This window comes from Ranitomeya variabilis, chromosome 4, assembly GCF_051348905.1.
Source record: "Ranitomeya variabilis isolate aRanVar5 chromosome 4, aRanVar5.hap1, whole genome shotgun sequence".
NCBI classification, from domain to species: domain Eukaryota; kingdom Metazoa; phylum Chordata; class Amphibia; order Anura; family Dendrobatidae; genus Ranitomeya; species Ranitomeya variabilis.
In genome coordinates this window covers 439,986,096-440,010,968 of record NC_135235.1, presented here as the reverse complement: position 1 = coordinate 440,010,968, position 24,873 = coordinate 439,986,096, and the positions used below count along the sequence as shown (strand labels likewise).

Here is a 24,873-nt window from a genome sequence, read left to right as displayed (position 1 = left end):
TGTATCTTCTGCGATGCTTCAACCAAGGCAATTGCAGCAGTGGCGTATATGAAAACAACTGACATCAATGAACAATGCCACGTAAGGCTTGTTATGAGCCGGACAAAATTGGCCCCACTCCGTGAACACACAGTACCCAGACTGGAACTCTGTGCAGCTGTACTGGCAGTAGAGTTAGCTGAGCTTATCTCGACAGAAATGGACCTGGAAATCAAAGAAGTCGAGTTCTACACTGACAGCAAGGTAGTGCTGGGGTACATTTGCAATGAAACTCGTCGCTTCTATGTCTATGTCAGCAATCGGGTGCTAAGGATCAGGAGATCCACCGAACCTAAACAGTGGCACTATGTGTCCACGCACCACAATCCGGCGGACCACGCAACCAGATCCGTTGAAGCAAGACAACTTAAGGACACAACCTGGTTCACCGGCCCTACATTCTTATACCGTTCGACGCCATATGTGGACGAGTCAAACATCTTTGAACTGGTGGATCCAGAGGCAGATGAGGAAATCCGCCCTCAGGTATCCGTTCTACGTACGGTGACTAAAGACAATCACCTCAAATCCCACCGCTTCAACAGGTTCTCAACTTGGGACTCACTTGTTCGTGCCCTCGTTTGTTTAATTCATGTGTTTCGATCCTACAAGTCAACGTCACCCGCCATCCAGAAACCTTGCAATGGTTGGCACCACTGCAAGCTTGCCTTTAAAGTTCCAAGCATGGAAAATGCCAAGAACGTCATAATTCGTACCATACAACGTGAATGTTACGCCAAAGAAATAGATAACCTCAATAAAAGCCAACCCGTTTCCAGAGATAGTGTCTTGAAGAAGCTTGATCCAATCATTGACCAGGATGGGCTGTTAAGAATTGGAGGTCGTCTTCAAGAAGCTGAAGTGGAATTCGGGGAGAAGCACCCTATAATAATTCCTGGACATCATCATGTCACGACCCTGCTTGTGCAACACCACCACGTCTTGGTGAAACATCAGGGACGACTGTTTACTGAAGGAAATCTACGAACTGCTGGACTATGGATAGTCGGAGCAAAGCGATGCGTGAGTAAACTCATTTACAATTGCGTGATTTGTCGCAAACTCCGTGGCGGGACTCAAAAGCCGAAGATGGCCAATCTCCCACCAGACAGACTTAGTACAGAACCTCCCTTTACCAACGTCGGACTGGACGTATTCGGGCCATGGTCTGTGGTTGCACGGAACACTAGAAGAGTCCAGGCCAACGCCAAACGCTGGGCGGTTATGTTCACCTGTATGTCCGTTAGAGCAGTCCACATTGAAGTAATTGAGTCCATGGACACTTCAGGGTTTATAAATGCACTCCGACGTTTCATCGCCATCAGAGGTCCCGTGAAGCACATACGCTCCGATAGAGGTACCAACTTTGTAGGAGCAGTGAAAGAACTTCAAATTCCTTCCAACCTAGACACCACCAGTGTGGAAAGATACCTGAGTGAGCAGGGATGTACCTGGACTTTCAATCTACCACACTCTTCTCACATGGGAGGTGCTTGGGAGAGGATGATAGGAATAGCACGCAGAATCCTTGACTCCATTTTCTTGCAAGCAGGTAGTGCAAGACTCACACATGAAAGTTTGACCACATTCCTAGCAGAAGTTTCGGCCATCATTAATGCCAGACCATTGACTTCACTTTCTAGTGACTCTGAGGATCCGACCATTCTCACTCCTGCCATGTTACTTACTCAGAAAGCCAGCGTTCTCAGCGCTCCACCTGGAGAATTTAGCAACAAGGACCTCTACAGACGACAGTGGAGACAAGTCCAAAGTCTCTCCAATACCTTCTGGGACAGATGGAGGAAGCAGTACCTCTCCACCTTACAACCAAGGAAGAAGTGGCAGACCGACAAACCAAACATCAAAACCGGTGATGTCGTTCTCATGAAAGACAGCCAGTCACCCCGTAATGAGTGGCCACTAGGCCTCATCACTAAAGTATTCCCAAGCAAAGATGGGAAGATCCGTAAGGTCGAGGTCAAAGTAGGCAAGTCCGGGGAAAGCAAACTATTCCTCAGACCAGTGGCGGAACTTGTCTTACTGTTTTCGCCAAAAGAACCTGTAGGTGGCATCGGTTGATGCCAAGCGGGGAGTGTTCTGTCCTTCTAACAGGACAGGGGTTCGTTCCATGCATTAAAGGTTAATTACTATTAGTGTTTGGTTTTTGCTGTGTTATAGCACCACCCAGTGGTGGATAAATTTATAACCTGTGTTTTCCATGTAATAATAGAGTGTTGCATTATGGGATTGCACCAAAGCATCATGGGACAGGGAAATCCCCCATTTTCTCTCTGTGCATCTCCCTGGACACATGTGTTATCTGCTGTTGGAACTACCTCACTTACTTCTCATCCTTGTTAAGTTTATCCGGTAAGATCATTATCCCTGTTCCTACAATGTAGTGTTGTACAGAGTGTGATTAACTGTACAGCAGCCAGTACACAGGAAATGTGGTTACCAGGAACCTGCTGTATGTAGTTATGTAGAAGTTGCACCATACTGTATGTTTCCCTGTTAGTTGCAGTTGTGTTATTGTTTAGCCCAATACTTATACATATCATTTGTATTCTTCTAGTTTTACCGCGCTCATGTTTACCAATAAACAAGTTAGACTACAGAGAACAGTCTGCTTATTTGGGAGACAGAAGTGGTTTATGCCATATGTCGGATCACACACCGTATCAACGTGTATGAAGACAGAACAGCTAGGAATAATTTAGATATATGAGAATCTCAATCCATGCTTTCAGTAGTGATCTTGGTATAATTTGTGGTGGAGTGCTGTTATAACGTGCATGGAATTATATTCCCACATGACTGCTTATTTGGTGAGGGTATAGATTATTTACATTTATATGCCAAAGCAAAGCATGCATGCATCCATATATCTATCTAATAACCACTGTGGAGGGTCTGCCACAAGCTACTTGGCTTTAAGGGGTTCTCCGGGAATAGGAAAAAAAAATAAATGAAAATCATAATAAATGATTTCCTAAATACATTTAATTAGCAAAGGGAAATAGTTTTGTTTATGGTGGAAATCACTATAGAGTTAAAATGGCCTCCGTCTTGTTGAACTGACAGAAACGTGTCCTAGAATATTAGGACAGATGCCTCTGAGCATGTGCAGTAAGAAGCTCCACTGCTGTGATCTGGAGGTAATCTATGCAATGTAAAGTTATAGAATCATAGAATGGTAGTGTTGGAAGGGTCCTCCTGGGTCATCGTGTCCGACCCCCTACTCAATGCAGGATTCACTAAACCATCCCAGATAGATTTCTGTGCAGCCTCTGTTTGAAGACTCCCAATGAAGGACAACTCACCACCTCTCATGGCAGCCTGTTCCACTCATTGATCACCCTCACTGTCAAATAGTTTTTTTCTAATATCCAATCTGTATCTTCTCCTTTTAGTTTCATTCCTTCTTGTGTTTCCACATGCAAATGAGAATAAAGGTGATCCCTCTAAACTGTGACATCCCTTCAGATATTTGTAGACAGCTATTAAGTCTCCTCGTAGCCTTCTTTTTTGCAAGCTAAACATTCCCAGATCCTCCAACCATTCCTCGTAGGACATACTTTGCAGTCTGCTCATCATCCTGGTCGTTTTTCTCTGAACTTGCTCCAGTTTTTCAGTGTCTTTTTGTAAATGTGGTGCCCAGAACTGGACACAGTATTCCAGATGCGACCTGACCAAGGAGGGGTTGAGGGCAATAATGACTTCATGTGATCTAGACTCGATGCTTCGGAAAGACAGGGCCCTGAGAAGTTCTAGTCACTTCTTACTTCAGCACCTCTGGTATCTCCAGCAACATTAGTAGAGGACATCTTCCTACATCTGAAAGAGGGCAGAGCTTCCTACTGCACATGCTCACAGGCATGTCCTGTCCTAGGACAGGTTTCTGCCAAGGTAAAAAGGTGAAGGCCATTTTAATCCTATAGTATGTACCTCTCTAGACAAAACCATTGTGATTTGGTAATTAAATGTATTTAGGAATCTATTTATAATGACATAATCTTTATATATATATATATATATATATATATATATATATATATATATATATATATATATATATATATATATATTTTTTTTTCTATTCTTGAAGAACACCTTTAAAAGTGCAAGAGAAGTTTAATAATTAGCCTAGTTATAAATAAAATTCTACATGTAATAATAATCACTCGCCTGCTTGCATGCTTGTGAAGTTTAACTAATTCCAGCTGAGACGGAAATGACGGCCTCTCTTGGCAACCTGGCAAGCATTAAACAAGAGAAGCACCCAATCACCTTTAAGGTGAGGCACAGCATCATCCACTAATTACCAATATTCTTTGTACACAGAGCATTCTCAGACTCCAATCAGACAGACAGACAGTATAAATACTTAATAATAATGGAACATCTGTTACTAATAAAATGGGTTGTTCAGCATAGAAAAATGATTTTTGAAAGAGCTCACACCGAAATAAAAATATTAAAGAAGTGATAATTACCCTCTGCAGTTCCCTTTTTGACCTGGTCTCTATTTCCTGGTCCTGAAATAGCAGGAAATACCCGCTCAGCCAATCACTGACTGTTATGTATAACCACAGTGGCTAGTGATTGGCTGAATGAACTTTGCGTTTCCTGTGTGTTGAGATGGGACCAGAAAGTAGTGACTAGCGGGAACAGTAAACGTTTCAGAACTGGAGATCCAATAGATCGATATGGATAATAAATAATATTTTTTTTTTATACCTGTCTGATACCTTTTTAAAAAATATATTTTTCTCTTGCAGGGCAATACCCAGAATCCATACATTAAAATAACTGATGCTTCTTACTGTCCAAAATGTGATTATGTTTTCTCATACCTGTACTCTGGGTCTCCAGGAGCTTGTTCATTGAGCTGTACATTGGCCCAGTGTAAATGCTGGGGTCCCTTGAGATCACAAGGCTTTCTGAGACTTCCCCTTGTTCTGTTTTCTTCTGTAATTCTGGTGACACACTTGGGTGTACGGTAGGATAGTTTTTATTTCCTACAATGCTTGTTTGGAGAACCTCAGTACTTGCCACAACTGTGCCAGGCTGGGCAAAAACGGGCATGCAATGCATAGGTTCAAGATGGCAATCGGCATGGTAAATGCTGTGAATGGATTGCGTGTTGGAGGCTGAAGCAATGGGGGAGGTCGGAGCTCCGGAAAATGCTAGCATTAGTCTGGTTCCATTATGAGGAGAATTGGTTTCCACTTCGCTGAGCTCTGGACTGGCCTGTGGTGCTCTCAGGCTGCCATTTCCCAGGTGATAATGGTGGTGATGATGGTGATGGTGATGGATTAGATGGTGCACTGAAGACCTTCTTCTCCTGTGTTTGCCATTTGGTTTTTCATTGGTGGTCTTCACTGCAGGACTAGATGTAAAACCAAGTCTAAATACGGCTGCTCTGTAGAGTTGGACAAGCTGTTTACTTGCCTTACGGGTCACATACACCAGATACTTGAGAAGCTCATCATAACAACTGCCAGGCTCAGAGAAGCTGGCCAATGTGCTTGCATTGGAAAGAAAACGGACTCTCTGTTCCTTCATAAGTTGGCTCTCCCGCTGCTTAGTTTCGGAAAACTGAGTAGCTATGACCACTAGACATAGGTTGATCATGAAAAATGATCCAATCTAAAGAAATTTAAAGCAGTTCTGTAATTAGTACAAGAAAATCATGAAGAACTACCTTATAGCCACAACAATCGCAATATGACTGTGATATGTTACAATAAGCAATAGTCTTACCTAGTTTTTGGGAACAGCTCATTCCATTCCCTAATACCTGGTTCATTAGATAAACTGGGTCAAGTAAATAAAAATAACCTCAGAGGTCTCCCCGGGGAATGATCTGACCATGGCTGAGTCTGTGTCACTAAATTTCCTTATTTAATTTGGATTATGTCAAAAAATGTAGATGCAAGTTATTGGTATAGAACCTTGTGGCCTCTAACGATAGGGTTGAGAATATTAGGGAGCAGAAATGACTTGTATTTGACTCAGTATATTTTAGAGGTTAGAGAAGATGATTGAGATAGGGTAGACACAATAAATAGTTAAAGTGAATCTGTCACCAGGTTTTTACCACCTAATCTAACAGCAGTATAATGTAGAGATAAAGAGCCTGATTCCAGTGATGTATCAGTAAAGGTACCGTTACACTAAACGACTTACCAACAATCACGACCAGCGATACGACCTGGCCGTGATCGTTGGTAAGTCGTTGTGTGGTCGCTGGGGAGCTGTCACACAGACAGCTCTCTCCAGCGACCAACGATCAGGGGAACGACTTCGGCATCGTTGAAACTGTCTTCAACGATGCCGAAGTCCCCGGGTAACCAGGGTAAACATCGGGTTACTAAGCGCAGGGCCGCGCTTAGTAACCCGATATTTACCCTGGTTACCATTGTAAAAGTAAAAAAAAAACCCACTACATACTCACATTCCGATGTCTGTCACGTCCCCCGGCGTCAGCTTCCCGCACTGACTGTGTCAGCGCCGGCCGTAAAGCAGAGCACAGCGGTGACGTCACCGCTGTGCTTTGCTTTACGGCCGGCGCTGACAGTCAGTGCGGGAAGCCGTCGGCGGGGGACGTGACAGACATCGGAATGTGAGTATGTACTGTTTTGTTTTTTTTTACTTTTACAATGGTAACCAGGGTAAATATCGGGTTACTAAGCGCGGCCCTGCGCTTAGTAACCCGATATTTACCCTGGTTACAAGTGAACACATCGCTGGATCGGCGTCACACACGCCGATCCAGCGATGACAGCGGGTGATCAGCGACCAAAAAAAGGTCCTGATCATTCCCTACGACCAGCGATCTCCCAGCAGGGGCCTGATCGTTGGTCGCTGTCACACATAACAAGATCGTTAAGCGGGATCGTTGCTACGTCACCAAAAGCGTGACGTTGCAACGATATCGTTAACGAAATCGTTATGTGTGAAGGTACCTTTACTAAGCTTTTGTTGCTGTAGTTTTGATAAAATGACTGTTTTATCAACAGGATATTATCATTAGAGGACTAATAAACCTGCTGCCAGGTAGTCCTCAACATTCATGAGTAGTGTATAATCCCACCCCCACCACTGATTGGCAGCTGTGTACACTGTACATGGAAAGAAAGCTGCGGGCTCAGTGGTGTGGGCGGGGTTACACAGAGCTCAGCATTCAGAGAAGTGGTAGATCTGCCGCATAGAAAACAGGGATTTTATCAAAATGACAGCAGCCAGCTAGCAAAAACTTTATGGCAGAAACTTATAAAGTGTAGCTGATCAGATTGAGAATTATTTACATAAGAAATAAAGCCAGTACAATCTGTGATCTCTTTTACTTTAGAGCTTACCTCCCTCACTGTTGTGTATGGAAGACGTCAATACTAAGGAGTTTCTTCAAACATGAAGTTTTTATTCAATGCGTTCCAAAGTGTCAAGCACTTCTTCTTCAGGAATAATGTGGTCATATTCTGAAGAAGTGATTGACACTGTGAAACGCGTTGAATAAAAACTGCATATTTGAAGAAACTCCTGAGTATTGACGTCTTCCATACACAACAGTGCGGGAGTTATCCACAATTTTTTCCTTGTCTTCTTTCTCATCTGATTATAAATTATAACTGTCAGATAAGACCCTATTTGCGCTACTGCCCTACTGTTTTACTTTAGGTCTTAGGAGTCCAGTGGGTGGTCTTACTCGCTGAAAGCTATCTCACTATGCTCAGTCATACAGAGTAGGATGTTAGATCACCGCCTGCTAGACTCCTAATTGCAGGATAAGCAGAAATTTTAATTTATGATGAGTTATAATTAATCGATTGCAAGAAAACTATATATCAATCTGCTCAATAAAACCTTGCTAACAGATTAGACTTATAGGTCCCCTTTAAAAAGTTCTAGCACAACTACATTTTCTGGTTCACTTTTTTTTATTACTGAGGGAGGCATATGGTAGCAGATAATTATTCTTTGTAGACTTAGAAAATGTTGGCCTAATTGTCACATATAGCCTATGGCAGTGATGGGCTGCATTTGTACAATATCCCTATGTAGGATGTGTGCTTGTGGTATCGTGGGCATAGTAGATACATCGGAAGACTTTGTTGGTGTTATAGGCTGGAAGTTGATGCCAAACATGATGTGATCCTAGCCTTCATTTAAGAGCTTTCAACATTCGTTTTAGTTTGCATATTAGGTTGGAAATATAGTTTGTTGTTATGACCCTGTGCATTCACATAAAAACACAATGCAGAGGAGGAACCACTCATGGTGCCACTAGGACAGCAGTCGTGGATGCCTGCCATTAGAGAGGTGCTAATAAAGATTTCACATAGAATACTGTATGTGCATTGCTGATGCATCCAACTCACACGTAAATAGTCTGACTTAGGTCATTGCTTAAAAAAGAGCGATAAATAGTAACAATATATTCTCTGTTGGGTCCATAATCTCAGGGGTTCTTTGGTATGAATCAAGAAATGCTCCATTTCCTATAGGAGACCTACAGTATAAACATGAAGGAGGACCGTTTAGCTCTCCTGAAAAGCCAGTTTTAGTAAATAAATGTAAACTCTGTAATGTAACAATTCTGGAGCATCTTTTCTCTGCTCTTTGCATTTTTCCCTTATTCCTCTTAGAAATTTATGAATAAACTGCCAACTGGGTGTTACTGTATCCCTTGTCATATGGGTGTGTCTTTACCGCCCTATAGTTAAAGCACTTATTGAACAATGTCAGACTGTGTAGTCACACGACGTGCCCAACTTGTAATGCCTATTTGTTAATTTATTCATACATTTCTAGGAAGAATAAGTTTAGGTGCACAAGACAAAACGCCGATGTACCTGAAAAAGTAGCTTTGTGCACATTCTCTATCAAAAGAACGGCACGGCACAGAATTCTAAGAAGATATACTCCAGAATTGTTATCTACTGTAAAAAACAATGACTTACTAAACAGGCATATCAAGAGAAGTGACCGGTACAGAGGACTTTTCATCAAATTTCACATGTTGAACTGGGCACATGATGGAATAGTGGCTGCAGAGCACAATACAACGTTTGTGTTTGTCTTTAATTTCATCTCCCCATTGTGGATATTAGCAGTCAAAGTATTTGACACCCAATGAGGTAACATTAGTTAAGTCCAAGTGGGTGTTATTAGATACTGTTACCGGGGTGGGGGGGTGTTTAGTTCTCCTTGTATCAGTTGCTATCTGGGAACACCCGCTTTGACTTAAGAAAGATTAAAGGGACTCTGTCAGCGGGTTTTTGCTATGCAGTCTGAAGACAGCATGCTGTAGGGGTTAAAACACAGATTTCAGCAATGCCTCCCTTATCAATCTCCATTTGGATGTTTTTTGCAATGATCATAGCTTGGACAAAGCGCAAATCTGTCTCTGCCACTTTCTGTGATAATCAGCTCACTGTCTATAGACATTGTAAATACAGAATTTGCTGTGGGCGGGGTTAGCTTTCTCAGCTCTGCTGTGCTAAATCTAAAACCCTGATTGTGTCAGAACCTCTGCACCCAGTAAACTAAGTTATATATTGTTGGACTCAGGGCCTCTTTTCCTACATTATACTGTTTTCAGATGGGGTAGCAAAAACCTGCTGACAGATTTCCTTTAACCCACTAGGTGGCAAATACTTTCAACTTGAAAAATTTGGTGAAGTCTTTCAGCTCTGCGTTCTGACCATGTAAAGTAAGTTCAGATATGCTCACCATTACATTTTTTTTTAATTTGGTTAAGGGCTAAAAGTTCACACTCAAGAAATCCAACACAATATCAGAACATGCTATCCAAACCTTTGACAGGCTGCAATTCACATCACAACCATGGCATGAACAAGCATAGACATACATGTATCTCATAACTTAGTATCATGGAATCGTTTTGATTTTTTCAGGTTGGTAATTTGCCTCAAACATCCTGGGATATGTTGAGACAAGAGAAAATGTAAGCAAGGACAGATCTTGATGTAGTATATTTTGTTAAGAAAAGTTAAGATATTTGAAAAAAGGTAAAATAGTAAAAAACCCCTTTAAAATAAGGCAAATGCCTAAGATGACTTAAGAAGAGTAAAGACTGAGGGGCAGTAAATTAAAACACGCCTCAATTCTAAAGCTATATAGACCACCATAATGAGTTTTGGAAATGCACTCAATGTAACTAGATGAAGAACAATATATTCCATGTCTATGTGCATTTATAGAGCGCTTGATAGATATATCAACATAATATAATTGGTAAATATCAGTAAATAAAAAGGACATACAAATAGAGCTCGATCATCCAGAACTTGATAGCAGTAAGCTAAAAATCATCATCTTAACTTTCTAGCTCCTTCTCAAATACAGATCATAATTGGATGATTCATAGAAATGAGGAAACACGAAGCAATTATGCTATTAAATGTTTACAGCATATATTTAAAGACATGTATTCTGATTTTTTTTCACTGGTGTTTGAAGGAACCAACTTTTTTGTGATTAGTTAAACAAGTCACATACGTGTCAAAGAAATCAAAGTAATCAAAAATGTGCAGGTTGGATTTTATGAGGTGTATTTTAATACATGTTCTACACTTCTGCAAAATGTGGAACTTTGACTAGATCTTCAAAATCTAGAACTTTTAAATACAGATAAAGAGAATCCATTGACACATGGAAGTGGAGGCATACCACACCATTTGTTAGCGGTCAGTATACTTTTTTTTTGCTAAAAAATATAGCTTACTATAGTTTTTAGTGGAGTCTATAAGATGCACACAACTGTATGGCACACTGATACATGTACATCACCGTTATTCATATAATGTACATGTAGGGAGATTTCTGTACATTGAATTTGCACCATAAACCTGGTGTGAACAAAAGTTTGTAAAACCAAAATATAATTGTGTACACCATGGTACATAAGACACCAACATGCATGAAATTATATATTACACTGACTAAACACATTTCCTAATCTATTATGTACAGTATTAATTTTAGGACATGATCATATATCAAAGTCAGACATCAGAAATACTCTGTCTGGTACCTGATTCTGATACTTGCGTCTGATACCTGACTCAGGTATCAGAGTCAGGTATCAGAATCAGGTATCAGAGTCAGGTATCAGAGTCAGGTATTGGAATCAGGTATCGGAATCAGGTATCAGAATCAGGTATCAGACTCAGTTATCAGAGTCAGGTATCAAAGTCAGTTATCAGACTCAGGTATCAGAGTCAGGTATCAGAATCAGGTATCAGACTCAGTTATCAGAGTAAGATATCAGACTGAGGTATCAAAGTCATGTATCAGAATCATTTATCAGGCTCAAGTATCAGAATCAGGTATCAGACTCAGTTATCAGAGTCAGGTATCAGAGTCAGGTATCAAAGTCAGTTATCAGACTCAGGTATCAGAGTCAGGTATCAGAATCAGGTATCAAAGTCATGTATCAGAATCATTTATCAGACTCAAGTATCAGAATCATTTATCAGACTCAAGTATCAGAATCAGGTATCAGACAGAGTATTTCTGATGTTTGACTTTGATATATGATCATGTCCTGAAATGGACACAGTAATTATGATATATTTAGTTAAAGCAACTGTCAAATAATTTATAAAAATCAAACAACTTACTATAATTAGAAGAATAAAGTAGATAAAGTTGTAAAATGAGTGAGCATCCATGACAAAATACATGATGTCCACCCAACCTTCTAGAGTTATCACCTGAAATAAAAAGAAAAAAAAATAAAGATAGATACTTTGATACCAGAATTACGAGAATATGGACTTTATATGACTCTCTACTTTGCTTGTTCTGCTTTTCAGGGAAAGATAAGCAGTGCCATCGAGAAATAAAAGGGCAAAAAATTCTCAGCTGAGCAGTTCTGTTCTTTAGTTTTAGCAAATGGGGGTTTCTCAGTACCTGTACCCTCTCTGATCAAAACTGACATTTTCTGAAGGCGTTGATGAAACCATGGGTACCCTATAAAACAGGTATCCTATAAAGGACTGCAATGAAGACTAAATGCTTAAACAGAAACTCTCAGAGTCAAAAGAGGACAGTTTTTCCTCTTATTATATTCCTGCTGCTTCCTTCAGTATTCTTTTTTTTATTTATCCACCATACAGTTCTAGAGAGATGGGCCTTTTTACTTAATGCTACCCTTTGTGGTCTATACCAAGGGGGTGTTATTCTGACTCCATCACTAAGCTTTGAGTGTGGGGTTTTTGGGACACTGATTCTTGGCTGTCTCTATCTACCAGTACTCACACAAAGAGAGTTCATCAGATAGCTTGACTCGACTGCTGAGGCACATATGAAGGTTCCAGAAGAAGGTTTATTTTCATGCTGAATTCTTGTAGTTATGCAGAATTACAGTAGGTAAAAAAGACTATTCTGAGGCAGAGCTGTGTATAGAGATGACGCTCACACCAATATGGCTGACAACACTGGCACAGGAGGAAGAAGGGAGGGGTTACTGACATCGGAGCTGGGGAGACACACAAGGAGAGAGACAGGACACACTTCTAAAAGGGGTAAAGCTTATTGCATAGCAATGAAACAGTAGCAATACAATGACAAAACATACTGTATGATTCCCATGTCGTGGGCCATGACAGGCATTGCTCACATGATAATTATACAGAGCAGTCTAAAGACATGCCCCCATAGCACAAATAACAATGCCCATATCTCTGGAACTGACAGATTAAAAAAAAAAAAAAAAGTGGATGACTCAGGGGAAAACAGTGGGAGTAAAATGAGAGTAAAAATGTTTTTTTTTTGTCCTGGTGAAAGGTTGTCTCTTATGTAACACTGATCCTTATGGCCCATCTGATCAATAGCACTGTCCTAATTTTTTTTAATGGATTCCCATGATCTTTTGATCCCAATGTGCTATTAGTTCGGTAACAAGTATGGAAATGCTACTATGCAATATGAGTATTGACCCATTTTGTTATTGTAAGAATGGAACAGACATCCCTTTATCAGTGGGTCTACAGCTTTAGTAACTGAATATGCAATATAGGAAAAAGAAATAGTAAGAAGCTTCAAAGTCTTTTTAAAACCACAATAAATTGATGCTAAACATCATTATTAGGCCGGAGTCACACGAGACCGTAATACGGCTGAGTGCAATGTGATAAAAAATCGCATAGCACTCGGACCAATGTTAAGCTATGGGGCAGCTCCTATCTGTTGTTTTCTCAGCCGTATTCAGGATCCGAGTGAAATCGCAGCATGCTGCGATTGTCAGCGTATCTCGGCCGAGAATCGACAATGCAAGTCTATGGGTGCGAGAAAAAAGACCATCAGTGTGACTTGCGAGAAATAAGCATCGGTGTCCTATAGAAAAGCTGGCAATTCAGTGCGGTGTACAGTAAAAGCACACTGACAGGTTAGAATAAATCAGATAAAATTAATGTCTACGCATAGTATAGGTGTATATATATATATATATATATATATATATATATATATGTATGTCAGTGAGACATATATATTTGTGAGGAAAATGTATAATATAAGTAGTAGTTTCTCTGCCTGTTAGCACCAGCTGAGGGATTTTTGCACTTCTGACCATGGTCCCCAAGAACACATGGCAGACACTGGGCTCAAAACCCCCCCTTCCCATTACTTCAGGATTTAGCTTTCCTACTCAGAGAGTGTGGGGGTTTTATGAGAGCCAAGGTATTTACGACCGGCATTTCCTGCCGTGTAAGCTCTTGTCCAGCTATAACTGGACTAGAAACTTCTAGAATCCATGAAAGTTCTTTGTTTGGTTTTCGTAAGATATTAGGCAAACCATTTAAGTTAAGAACACGAAAATATATATTCGCAAAGTCCATCGGAGGATCTATCCATCACTCTAAGCACGGGCTTCTAACTCCATCTGGTGAAGAAGTAGGGATTGCTCTGTAAATAATAGGACATATTTGATCTCATTAGAAAGCCCACGTTAATCCGAGATGAATGCTGGTTTTGTTAGGACTATGACATGTTCGGTAGCGGAATTACAAGTCTTAGAAAATTTAGCTTACACTTAGTCAGATGGAAAAGGTAGGAGGGTCAGGGATAGCCAGCCCTTTTTGATGATGTCACCAAGCTGAGCTATAACTGTTTTGGCCAGACTCCAGCGGTCAGTCTGCTGCTGGAAGAACATGTGAGTCTGATCTGAAGAGCTGTACCTCATGCATTGGGATTTTTGGGAGCTCCGCCCACCAGCATGGTGTTTGCCTGAACTGATATGAACTAAGAACATGTGAGTGTTATCTTTTCTCCTTTAATCCTCTTTATGTTATAATTACCTTGTACATATTTGCAATTGTCTCATTTGTAACATCTTTATAAAATATTTTTGATAAAGCACTGCCTAATTTTCACGGGGTATAATATTAATACCAGTTCGTTCCCCATGCTCTAAACATACCCTGTCTCTTGAAGGGAATTTACGCTACTGTTTTCGGTTAGCTTTGGACCTGTTTAATCGAAGCTGGTGGCAGCATACCATGTGCAGGCCTTTGGGTGACATTGCAGCGACTGCGGCATTGATAATTATTGTTCCTGCCTGAGTGGGAGTAGTTTATCGCGTCGCTGCAGCGTGCCCAAAAGCCAGTACATAGCAGGCAGCCTTTCTGGCGACTAATTACCCTAGTGCAGTACTACTGCAGTACCTAATCTGACCTGACAGAAAGGGGGGCGCAGCGAGCTGAGCGAGAGGCCCAAGCACAGCAGGAGTACCAGCTGCAGATGGCCCGACTGCAAATGCAGGGGTCGTCCCAGTCCAGCCACGAGCCCAGCAGCGCTCAGATACCGAAGCCCCGGCCCGATCACTTCCTTGTTATGGAAAAGGACGGGGACTTGGACACTTTTCTGCAGGCCTTTGAGAAAGCCTGCAGACAGTACCAGCTGCCTACACAAGAATGGGCACGATACCTGACACGAGGGCTGAGAGGAAAAGCTCTAGAGGCGTTTGCTGCCCTCCCTCAAGAACAAGATGGTGATTATGAGGCCATCAAGCAGGCTCTGATAGCCAAGTACCAGCTTACACCCGAGGTGTACCGTAAAAAGTTCCGGACCCTCCAACGTGGCCCACACGACAGTTACAGTGATGTGGTGCATGGACTGGGGACCCACTTTGACCAGTGGACCCAAGGACTGTCAGTGACCACCTTTGCACAGCTGCGAGACCTGATGATCAAAGACCAGTTCTTCCATCTTTGCCCAGCTGAGGTGCAACAGTTTGTGATGGACAGAGAACCCAAAGACGTGACGAAAGCAGCGCAGATTGCCGATGCCTATGAGGCCAACTGTAGATCGGAAGTGCGGAAGCCAGTCACCACTAGCTGGAGAGGGGGTAAGCCTGCATCCAATGCCAGTACCCCTGCCAGCCAACACTCCAGAGATCCTGTCCCCGTGGCCAACAGCACCAGACCTACCACCGAACTTCGCCAGTGTTACCACTGCAGGCAGCCTGGTCATATCAGTCCCAACTGTCCAGGCAAGCAGAAGAACCCCCCAGCCAAGGCCCCAGGGCCTAATGCAGCAGTTCTTTTGGTGGGTGGCGTGGATGGGAGGGTGTGTGACAACGTACAGCACGTCACTGTGGGAGGCCATGTTGCTACAGGCCTCAAGGACACCGCGGCTGAACGAACCCTCATCCGACCCGAACTGGCGGCCCCTGAAGAAATCATTCCGGGGAAAACCCTAACTGTCACGGGGATTGGGGGCATCAGCTGTCCCTTACCAATGGCCCGGGTTTATATTGATTGGGGTGCTGGGAGCGGGGTGAAGGAAGTGGGGCTGTCTGATAATTTGCCCACTGATGTTTTGTTGGGGACTGATTTGGGGAGGTTGGTTGCATACTACGTCACTGACACCCCTCCCTAATCTGCTAATAATGGTAACGTTAACCCTGATGTTGATGACGATGATGATGGGAGATCGCATGTGTTACCTGACCATGCTTTATCTAGTAATGATGCATCTGATAACTATTTTTTCCCTAAGATTGATGGTGAAAATGTTGTACCTGTGCCAACTGAACCTGATAATGATGTTTCTGTGAAAGTTGATGTGTCCATAGGTACAGGAGTGCTCAGCCACGTCGCTCTGCGGAGTGAGATGGCTGAGGAACCCCTAGCAGGGGCAAGTGTCGGTGCTACCGGAAATGGGGAGATACATGGGAACCGTGAGGAACGTGATGCCATGCAATTGACCAGTGCCACCGAGTAAGGTAACTGGCCCATAAGTAGCAATGTTTCTGATGTAATGGGGGTGGATGGGGAGGCATAGTGTTATGATCCCAGTGGCTGAGGATCCGAAAACCTGACCTGCTAAGTACTAAACAATAGACCAGCTCTGGGAGGGTGGTAACTGGACTGACCGCAAAACTGATCCTAACCAACACACTAAAGGTAGCCGGTGAACGTGCCTAAAATCCTGGACGTCTCGACGTAGCCTGAGAAACTAGCTACTCCTATAGAGAAAGCAAGACCTCCCTTGCCTCAAGGAAATGACCCCAAAGATATAGAAAAGCCCCCCACAGATAATAACGGTGAGTTAAGGGGAAAGTACAAACACAGAGATGAATCAGATTCAGCAAAGGAGGCCCGCTAATACTAGATAGCAGAAAATAGAAAGGGGATCTATGCGGTCAGTAAAAAACCCTCTAAAAATCCACTTAGAGAATGCGCGAGCCCTCACACCAACTAACGGTGTGAGGGGGGCAAGTCTGAACCCCAGAGCTACCAGCAAGCAGAAAATCACATGTTAGCAAGCTGGATTAAACTCATCATACACAGAGCACATATTGATAACTGATGAGAAACAAAACTGAAAAGCAAAACTTAGCTTGTCTTGGAAAGACTGAGACCAAACGTAGTCAGATGAAATCAGAATAGGTCTGAACACATTGACAGCAGGCAACAAGTGAAGTTGCAGCTGAGCAAAATAGCAAACCTCACTGGTGGATAACGAGACAGCTGATCCTGTCTCCAACCTGCAGGAAGATAAACAAAACCACCAGAGGGAGCCCAAAGACAACACTCACACAGTACCAGTTGTGACCACAAGAGGGAGCCCACTAACAGAGTTCACAACAGTAGAGCCCATAGCAGCGTCGGCTGATGGGTCTGTAGAAATCCCCGGGGAGACAGCCTACGTAGCTGCTGTCACCCGCAGTCAGAGTGCCCGGAACGCAGATAACTGTCTGCCTCCCGGACCCTCCTCAGTCATCAGTATGACTGAACCAGAGGTGGACCCAGAGCAGGTCCCAGAGGGCTCCCATGGGGAAGGGACCCTGACGTCGCTTCTGGCTTCCCCTAGCCAGGAGTTTCAGGCCGCTCTGCACACAGATGCGAGCCTAGAGAGTTTGAGGCAACTCGCCGGGATGCCATTTTCCGAGACTGATAAGGAGAAGGTGTTCTGGGAAGGAGGAAGGTTGTACCGGGAGACAGTACCCGGAGAATCACAAAAGGAGTGGTTGAGGGAAAGACAGCTGGTCGTCCTGCAGCAATTCCGGGGTGAGTTGTTGCGGATTGCCCATGAGATCCCGCTAGCTGGACACTTGGGGATCGGCAAAACTAAGGCCCGGCTGTCTCAACACTTCTATTGGCCTAAGATGGGGACAGATGTGTCAAACTACTGCCGCTCCTGTGTCACCTGTCAAAGAGTGGGGAAGGCGGGGCCTGCTCTTAAGGCTCCCCTGATCCCTTTGCCAGTGATAGAGGAGCCTTTCCAGAGGATCGCGGTGGACATTGTGGGCCCGCTGGCCGTCCCCAGCAGCTCTGGAAAGCAATATATCCTTACTGTGGTAGACTTCGCTACCCGGTACCCAGAGGCAGTAGCTGTCATCAACTAGGGCAGATAAGGTGGCGGATGCCCTGTTGGCTATCTTTGCACGTGTAGGATTTCCCAGGGAGATGCTCACTGATCAAGGGACCCAATTCATGTCTCGTCTAATGGAGGCTCTCTGTAAGAGAATGCAGGTGAAGCACCTGGTATCGAGTGCGTATCACCCACAGACCAATGGCTTGTGTGAATGCTTCAATGGTACCCTCAAACAGATGCTTCGCATGCTGGTTGAGACACAAGGGCGCGACTGGGAGCGGTACCTCCCACACTTGCTGTTCGCTTACCGAGAGGTTCCGCAGGCCTCGACGGGGTTCTCTCCCTTCGAGCTCCTGTATGGCAGGCGAGTCCGGGGACCCCTTGGGTTGGTAAGAGAATCCTGGGAAGAGGAGCCGAACCCTTCTGAAGTGTCCATAGTGGAGTATGTCATGCGCTTCCGTGACAAGATGCAGACCTTGACGCAGTTGGTGCATGACAACATGACGCAGGCTCAGGCTGATCAGAAGCACTGGTACGACCAGAACGCCCGGGAGCGGACCTACCACGTGGGTCAAAAGGTGTGGGTGCTGGTCCCCGTACCAACAGATAAGCTTCAGGCAGCCTGGGAGGGCCCGTACGTCGTCCACCAACAGCTCAACCCGGTCACCTGCGTGGTCACGCTTGACCACGCTCGGGGTAGGCGAAAGGCCTTTCACGTCAACATGATGAAGGCTCATCACGAACGTGAACCTTTCGTCCTACCGGTCTAACAGCGCACCCGAAGACGGGGAGGAAGACGCCCTCCTGGACATGCTGGCCCAAGCCAAGGCCGGTGGGTCCATTGAGGACGTGGAGGTAAGCGCCTCGCTAGATGAACCACAGCGGTTGCAGTTGCAAACCACACTGGAACCCTTCTGGGTCGTGTTCTCCAACCGACCTGGGAGGGCTGAGTTAGCCGTCCACGAGGTGGACACCGGGAATCACGCCCCACTACGGCGAACACCCTATCGAATCTCTGACCAGGTGCAGCAGATTATGCACCAGGAGATCGATGAGATGTTACAGCTGGGGGTGATTCGACGGTCAAAGAGCGCGTGGGCCTCACCTGTAGTTCTCGTGCCAAAAAAGGACCCGACCACCCGGTTCTGCGTGGACTACAGGGGGCTCAACGCCATTACAGCCTCTGACGCGCACCCAATGCCGCGCATCGAGGAGCTGCTTGAGAAATTAGCTGGCGCAAAGTACCTGACAATAATGGATCTGAGTCGCGGATACTGGCAGATTCCCCTGAGCCCCGAGGCACAGGAGAAGTCCGCCTTTATCACACCCTTTGGACTGTACGAGTCCACGGTCATGCCCTTCGGCATGAAGAATGCCCCTGCCACTTTACAGCGAATGGTCAACCTCCTGCTTCAGGGACTGGAGAAGTACGCAGTGGCGTACTTGGATGACATTGCCATCTTCAGTCCCTCCTGGGGGGAACACCTGCAGCATCTCGAGGAGGTGCTCAGGCGAATTCACCGAGCAGGACTGACTATCAAGCCGGGAAAGTGCCAGATGGGCATGAGGGAGGTCCACTACCTGGGGCTCCGGGTAGGCGGAGGCACCCTAAAGCCAGAGCCTGAGAAAGTGGGCGCGATCGTGAACTGGCCCACTCCTGGGACCAAGAAACAGGTGATGTCCTTCCTGGGCACTGCAGGGTACTATAGGCGCTTTGTGCAGCACTATAGTAGCCTGGCAAAACCTTTGACGGACCTCACCAGGAAGAAGCTACCCAACATCGTCAACTGGACAGATGGCTGTGAGGGGGCCTTCCAGGCGTTGAAAACTGCACTGTGCAACACCCCTGTGTTGAAAGCAGTCGACAGCAGTCGACCGTTCTTGGTACAGACTGACACCAGCGAGTTTGGCCTCGGTGCTGTGCTCAGCCAGGTTGACTCGGAGGACCAACAGCACCCCGTGTTGTACCTGAGCCAGAAGCTTTTGCCTTGGGAAGTGGCCTACTCCACCATCGAGAAAGAGTGCCTGGCCATAGTCTGGGCCCTGCAGCGCTTGCAGCCCTACTTGTACGGTCGCCCCTTCACTGTGGTGACTGACCACAACCCTCTGCTCTGGCTAAACGCCATGTGTGGAACCAACGGCAGGTTGCTACGCTGGAGCCTTGCCCTTCAGCAATTTGACTTCACCATTGAACACAAAACGGGCAGGAAGCATGGGAATGCAGATAGACTGTCCCGCCAGGGTGAACCTGCTGAGGTGCGCATGGAGGAGAACCATCAGGTCCTGCCTCCGTAGCGCACACCTGAAGGGCAAGGTGTGAGGAAAATGTATAATATAAGTAGTAGTTTCTCTGCCTGTTAGCACCAGCTGAGGGATTTTTGCACTTCTGACCATGGTCCCCAAGAACACATGGCAGACACTGGGCTCAAACCCCCCCTTCCCATTACTTCAGGATTTAGCTTTCCTTCTCAGAGAGTGTGGGGGTTTTATGAGAGCCAAGGTATTTACGACCGGCATTTCCTGCCGTGTAAGCTCTTGTCCAGCTATAACTGGACTAGAAACTTCTAGAATCCATGAAAGTTCTTTGTTTGGTTTTCGTAAGATATTAGGCAAACCATTTAAGTTAAGAACACGAAAATATATATTCGCAAAGTCCATCGGAGGATCTATCCATCACTCTAAGCATGGGCTTCTAACTCCATCTGGTGAAGTAGGGATTGCTCTGTAAAAAATAGGACATATTTGATCTCATTAGAAAGCCCACGTTAATCCGAGATGAATGCTGGTTTTGTTAGGACTATGACATGTTCGGTAGCGGAATTACAAGTCTTAGAAAATTTAGCTTACACTTAGTCAGATAGAAAAGGTAGGAGGGTCTGGGATAGCCAGCCCTTTTTGGTGATGTCACCAAGCTGAGCTATAACTGTTTTGGCCAGACTCCAGCAGTCAGTCTGCTGCTGGAAGAACATGTGAGTCTGATCTGAAGAGCTGTACCTCATGCATTGGGATTTTTGGGAGCTCCGCCCACCAGCATGGTGTTTGCCTGAACTGATATGAACTAAGAACATGTGAGTGTTATCTTTTCTCCTTTAATCCTCTTTATGTTATAATTACCTTGTACATATTTGCAATTGTCTCATTTGTAACATCTTTATAAAATATTTTTGATAAAGCACTGCCTAATTTTCACGGGGTATAATATTAATACCAGTTCATTCTCCATGCTCTAAACGTACCCTGTCTCTTGAAGGGAATTTACGCTACTGTTTTGGGTTAGCTTCGGACCCGTTTAATCGAAGCTGGTGGCAGCATACCGTGTGCAGGCCTTTGGGTCACATTGCAGCGACTGCGGCATTGATAATTATTGTTCCTGCCTGAGTGGGAGTAGTTTATCGCGTCGCTGCAGTGTGCCCAATAGCCAGTACATAGCAGGCAGCCTTTCTGGTGACTAATTACCCTAGGTGCAGTACCTAATCTGACCTGACAGAAAGGGTGGCGCCAGAGAGCTGTAAGATTTAAGTGGAACTGTAAGCGGGATACACAAAAATCCCTGCAGTTTGTGGTATATTGAAGAGCAGTGGGATACCTAAAATAAGCCCCTGCTGTAAACTAAGAGGTCCCTAGCCTTGTGTGTGTTTCTTTTTTCATCACATTGTGGCAGTGGAGGGATAACTAAGATAAGCCCCCTGCACATGTGATAGCCGTCTGTTGGTCTAAAGTCACCCTAATCCGTGACATATTGGTGGCAGTGGTCAGGAATCCCTGGGGATTTTGTGACAAACTGCTGGCTGCGGCTAAGGGATCGTGACAATATTTATATTTCATACAGCACAAGATAGCAGAAAGGTTGGTAATTCAATTGCTGGCTTTTGCTATCTCCTTATCAAACCCGACAGGATATGAGACATGGTTTACATGCAGTACACCATTTCATATCCCTTATTTTTTACATATTCCTCACTAGTAATGTTAGAAGTGTATGTGTGCAAAATTTGGGGGCTATAGCTGTTAAAATAAAGGGTTAAATCACGGAAAAAACTGGCATGGGCTCCTGCGCAATTTTCTCCGCCAGAGTGGGAAAGCCAGTGACTGAGGGCAGATATTAATAGCCTAGAGAGGGACCACGGTTATTGGCCCCCCTGGCTAAAAACATCTGCCCCCATCCACCAAAGAAAAGGCATATCTGTAAGATGCGCCTATTCTGGCACTTGGCCACTCTCTTCCCACTCCCCTGTAGTGGTGGGATATGGGGTAATAAAGGGTTAATGTCACCTTGCTATTGTAAGGTGACATTAAGCCAGGTTAATAATGGAGAAGTGTCAATAAGACACCTATCCATTATTAATCCTATGTTCTTAAACGGTTAAAAAAAACACACACATTAGGAAAAAAGTATTTTAATGAAATAAAGACACAGGGTGTTGTAATAGTTTATTAAACGCTCAATCCAATTGAAGACCCTTGTCACCTGAAACAAAGTTAAAATAAAAAAAACAACAATATCCCATACCTCTCCGGCATTACAGTCAAGTCCCACGATGTAAATCTATCAGAAGGGGTTAAATAATTTTACAATCAGAAGCTCTGCTAATGCAGCTGTGCTCCTGCCTGTAGAAAGTGGGGAATGAATGGAAAGCAGGGGAACATAGCTACCTAGACTTGCGGTGCTGCGCCCCCTGCTGGCATAAACTCATATGAACTCGAGCGTGGGAATTTTTCAGAATATTTTCTCACTCTCAAGTTCATATGAGTTTATGCCAGCAGGGGGCGCAGCACCGCAAGTCTAGGTAGCTACGTTCCCCTGCATTCCATTAATTCCCCATTTTTTACAGGCAGGAGCACAGCTGCATTAGCAGAGCTTCTGCTTGTAAAATTATTTAACCCCTTCTGATGGATTTAAATCGTGGGACTTGACTGTAACGCCGGAGAGGTATGGGATATTGTTGTTTTTTTATTTTAACTTTGTTTCAGGTGACAAGGGTCCTCAATTGTATTGAGCGTTTAATAAACTATTACAACACCATGTGTCTTTATTTCATTAAAATACTTTTTTCCTAATGTGTGTGTGCTTTTTAACCCTTTAAGAACATAGGATTAATAATGGATAGGTGTCTTATTGACACCTCTCCATTATTAGCCTGGCTTAATGTCACCTTATAATAGCAAGGTGACATTAACCCTTTATTACCCCATATCCCACCACTACACGGGAGTGGAAGAGAGAGGCTAAGTGCCAGAATAGGCGCATCTTACAGATGTGCCTCTTCTGGGGTGGCTGGGGGCAGATGTTTTTAGCCAGGGGGGGCTAATAACCATGGTCCCTCTCTAGGCTATTAATATCTGCCCTCAGTCACTGGCTTTCCAACTCTGGTGGAGAAAATTGTGCGGGAGCCCACGCCAGTTTTTTCCGTGATTTAACCTTTTATTTTAACAGCTAGAACTTCCAAATTTTTCACACATACACTTCTAACATTAGAAGTGAGTAGGGTTGAGCGAAACGGGTCGTTCATTCTCATGAAACCCGACCCGATCCCTGTGTGGGGTCGGCCATGCGGTACGCGATCTTGGCGCCAAAGTCGCGTTTCGTATGACGCGTTCAGCGCCATTTTTTCAGCCAATGAAGGAGCGTGGGCAGAGTGATGACATAGGGGTTAGGGCGTGCACGCCTATCATCATTTGATCGCTTGTGCGCAGTAGCGATTTGGAATGTGTAAAACGAAATTTTCTGTGCTGGGACGGAGGGGAGAGAGAGAGAGAGAGAGAGAGAGACAGAGAGAGAGAGAGAAGAAAAAAAAAAAAAAATCCCCATTAAAGTGCATAGGGTTTCGTGTTCCGGCCGATCCTCGACTTTGCGCAGTAATCGGCCGATTTCGCCCGACTCGACTTTTCCAACGGTCGGGTTTCGCAAAACATGACTCGACCCTAAAAAAGTCAAGGTCGCTCAACCCTAGTAGTGAGGAATATGTAAAAAAATAAGGAATATGAAATGGTTTACTGCATATAAACCATGTCTCATATCATGTCGGGTTTGGGAAGGAGATAGCAAAAGTCGGCAATTGAATTACTGGCTTTTTTTTGTGCTATCTAGCGCTATATGAAATATACATATATGTATATATGTGTCTCTCGCCATACAGATGCCATGCAGATGCCATACGGATGACACACGGATATTTTTTGGAGAAAAAATCGCATCCTTGCATTGAATACGGATCACTGTTCAGGAAATTTTCTGCGTATCTCGGCCATGAAAAATGGACCGTATATATTTTTTGTTGTGTGTGACTCCGGCCATAAATTGAAAATATTATTTCCAACCCAGAGATGTTGATGGGTTTCCAGAGACATGTCTTGTTCTTCAGCTAAAATCTTTAGAGTATATTACATACAGTCATGGCCAAAAGTGTAGGCACCCTTGAAATTGTTACAGAAAATGAAGTATTTCTCCCAGAAAATTATTGCAATTACACATGTTTTATTATACAAATGTTTATTTCCTTTGTGTGTATTTATTTTAAGAACACAAAAAAAATAGAAAAAAGGCCAATTGGACATAATTTCACACAAAACCCCAAAAATTGGCAGGACAAAATTGTTGGCACCCTCAATTTAATATTTTGGATCTCAAGTCCTCAGACAGTTCTATTCTTCTCTTTTTGCTCTCCATGCTTAGTCTGCCACACACAGACACACAGTGTAAAGATTTAATCAACTTCTCATCTTTTTTGTGATTTTCATATTGCCCACACCTCTTACTTGGCACAGGTGAGCTTGAATGTTTAAATAAACATGTGTATAACAAAACATGAGTTATTGGAATAATTTTCTGGGAGAAATACTTCATTTTCTGGAACAACACTTTCTGGTGCAAACGCTTTCGGCCATGACTGTGTCTCATAGTACTGCACTACACTGTCTCTGAGCCAGGGCCTGAAACCTTATATTTGCAGTTTGTAATGTTGCACAGGTAGCTAGAAGAAA

At 44.1% G+C, this 24,873-nt stretch overlaps 1 protein-coding gene across 1 annotated transcript in view; it reads right to left on the bottom strand.

Moving 5' to 3' along the window:
* The window catches only part of CACNA1G (calcium voltage-gated channel subunit alpha1 G), a 462,994-nt gene that overhangs the window by 192,062 nt on the left and 246,059 nt on the right, over positions 1 to 24,873 (bottom strand). The window contains exons 7-8 of the mRNA XM_077251459.1: positions 11,691 to 11,783; positions 4,896 to 5,691 (exon numbers count right to left, since the gene is read on the bottom strand). Coding sequence (XP_077107574.1) covers positions 4,896 to 5,691; positions 11,691 to 11,783 — 889 coding nt within the window. The remainder of the gene's footprint in view (positions 1 to 4,895; positions 5,692 to 11,690; positions 11,784 to 24,873) is intronic.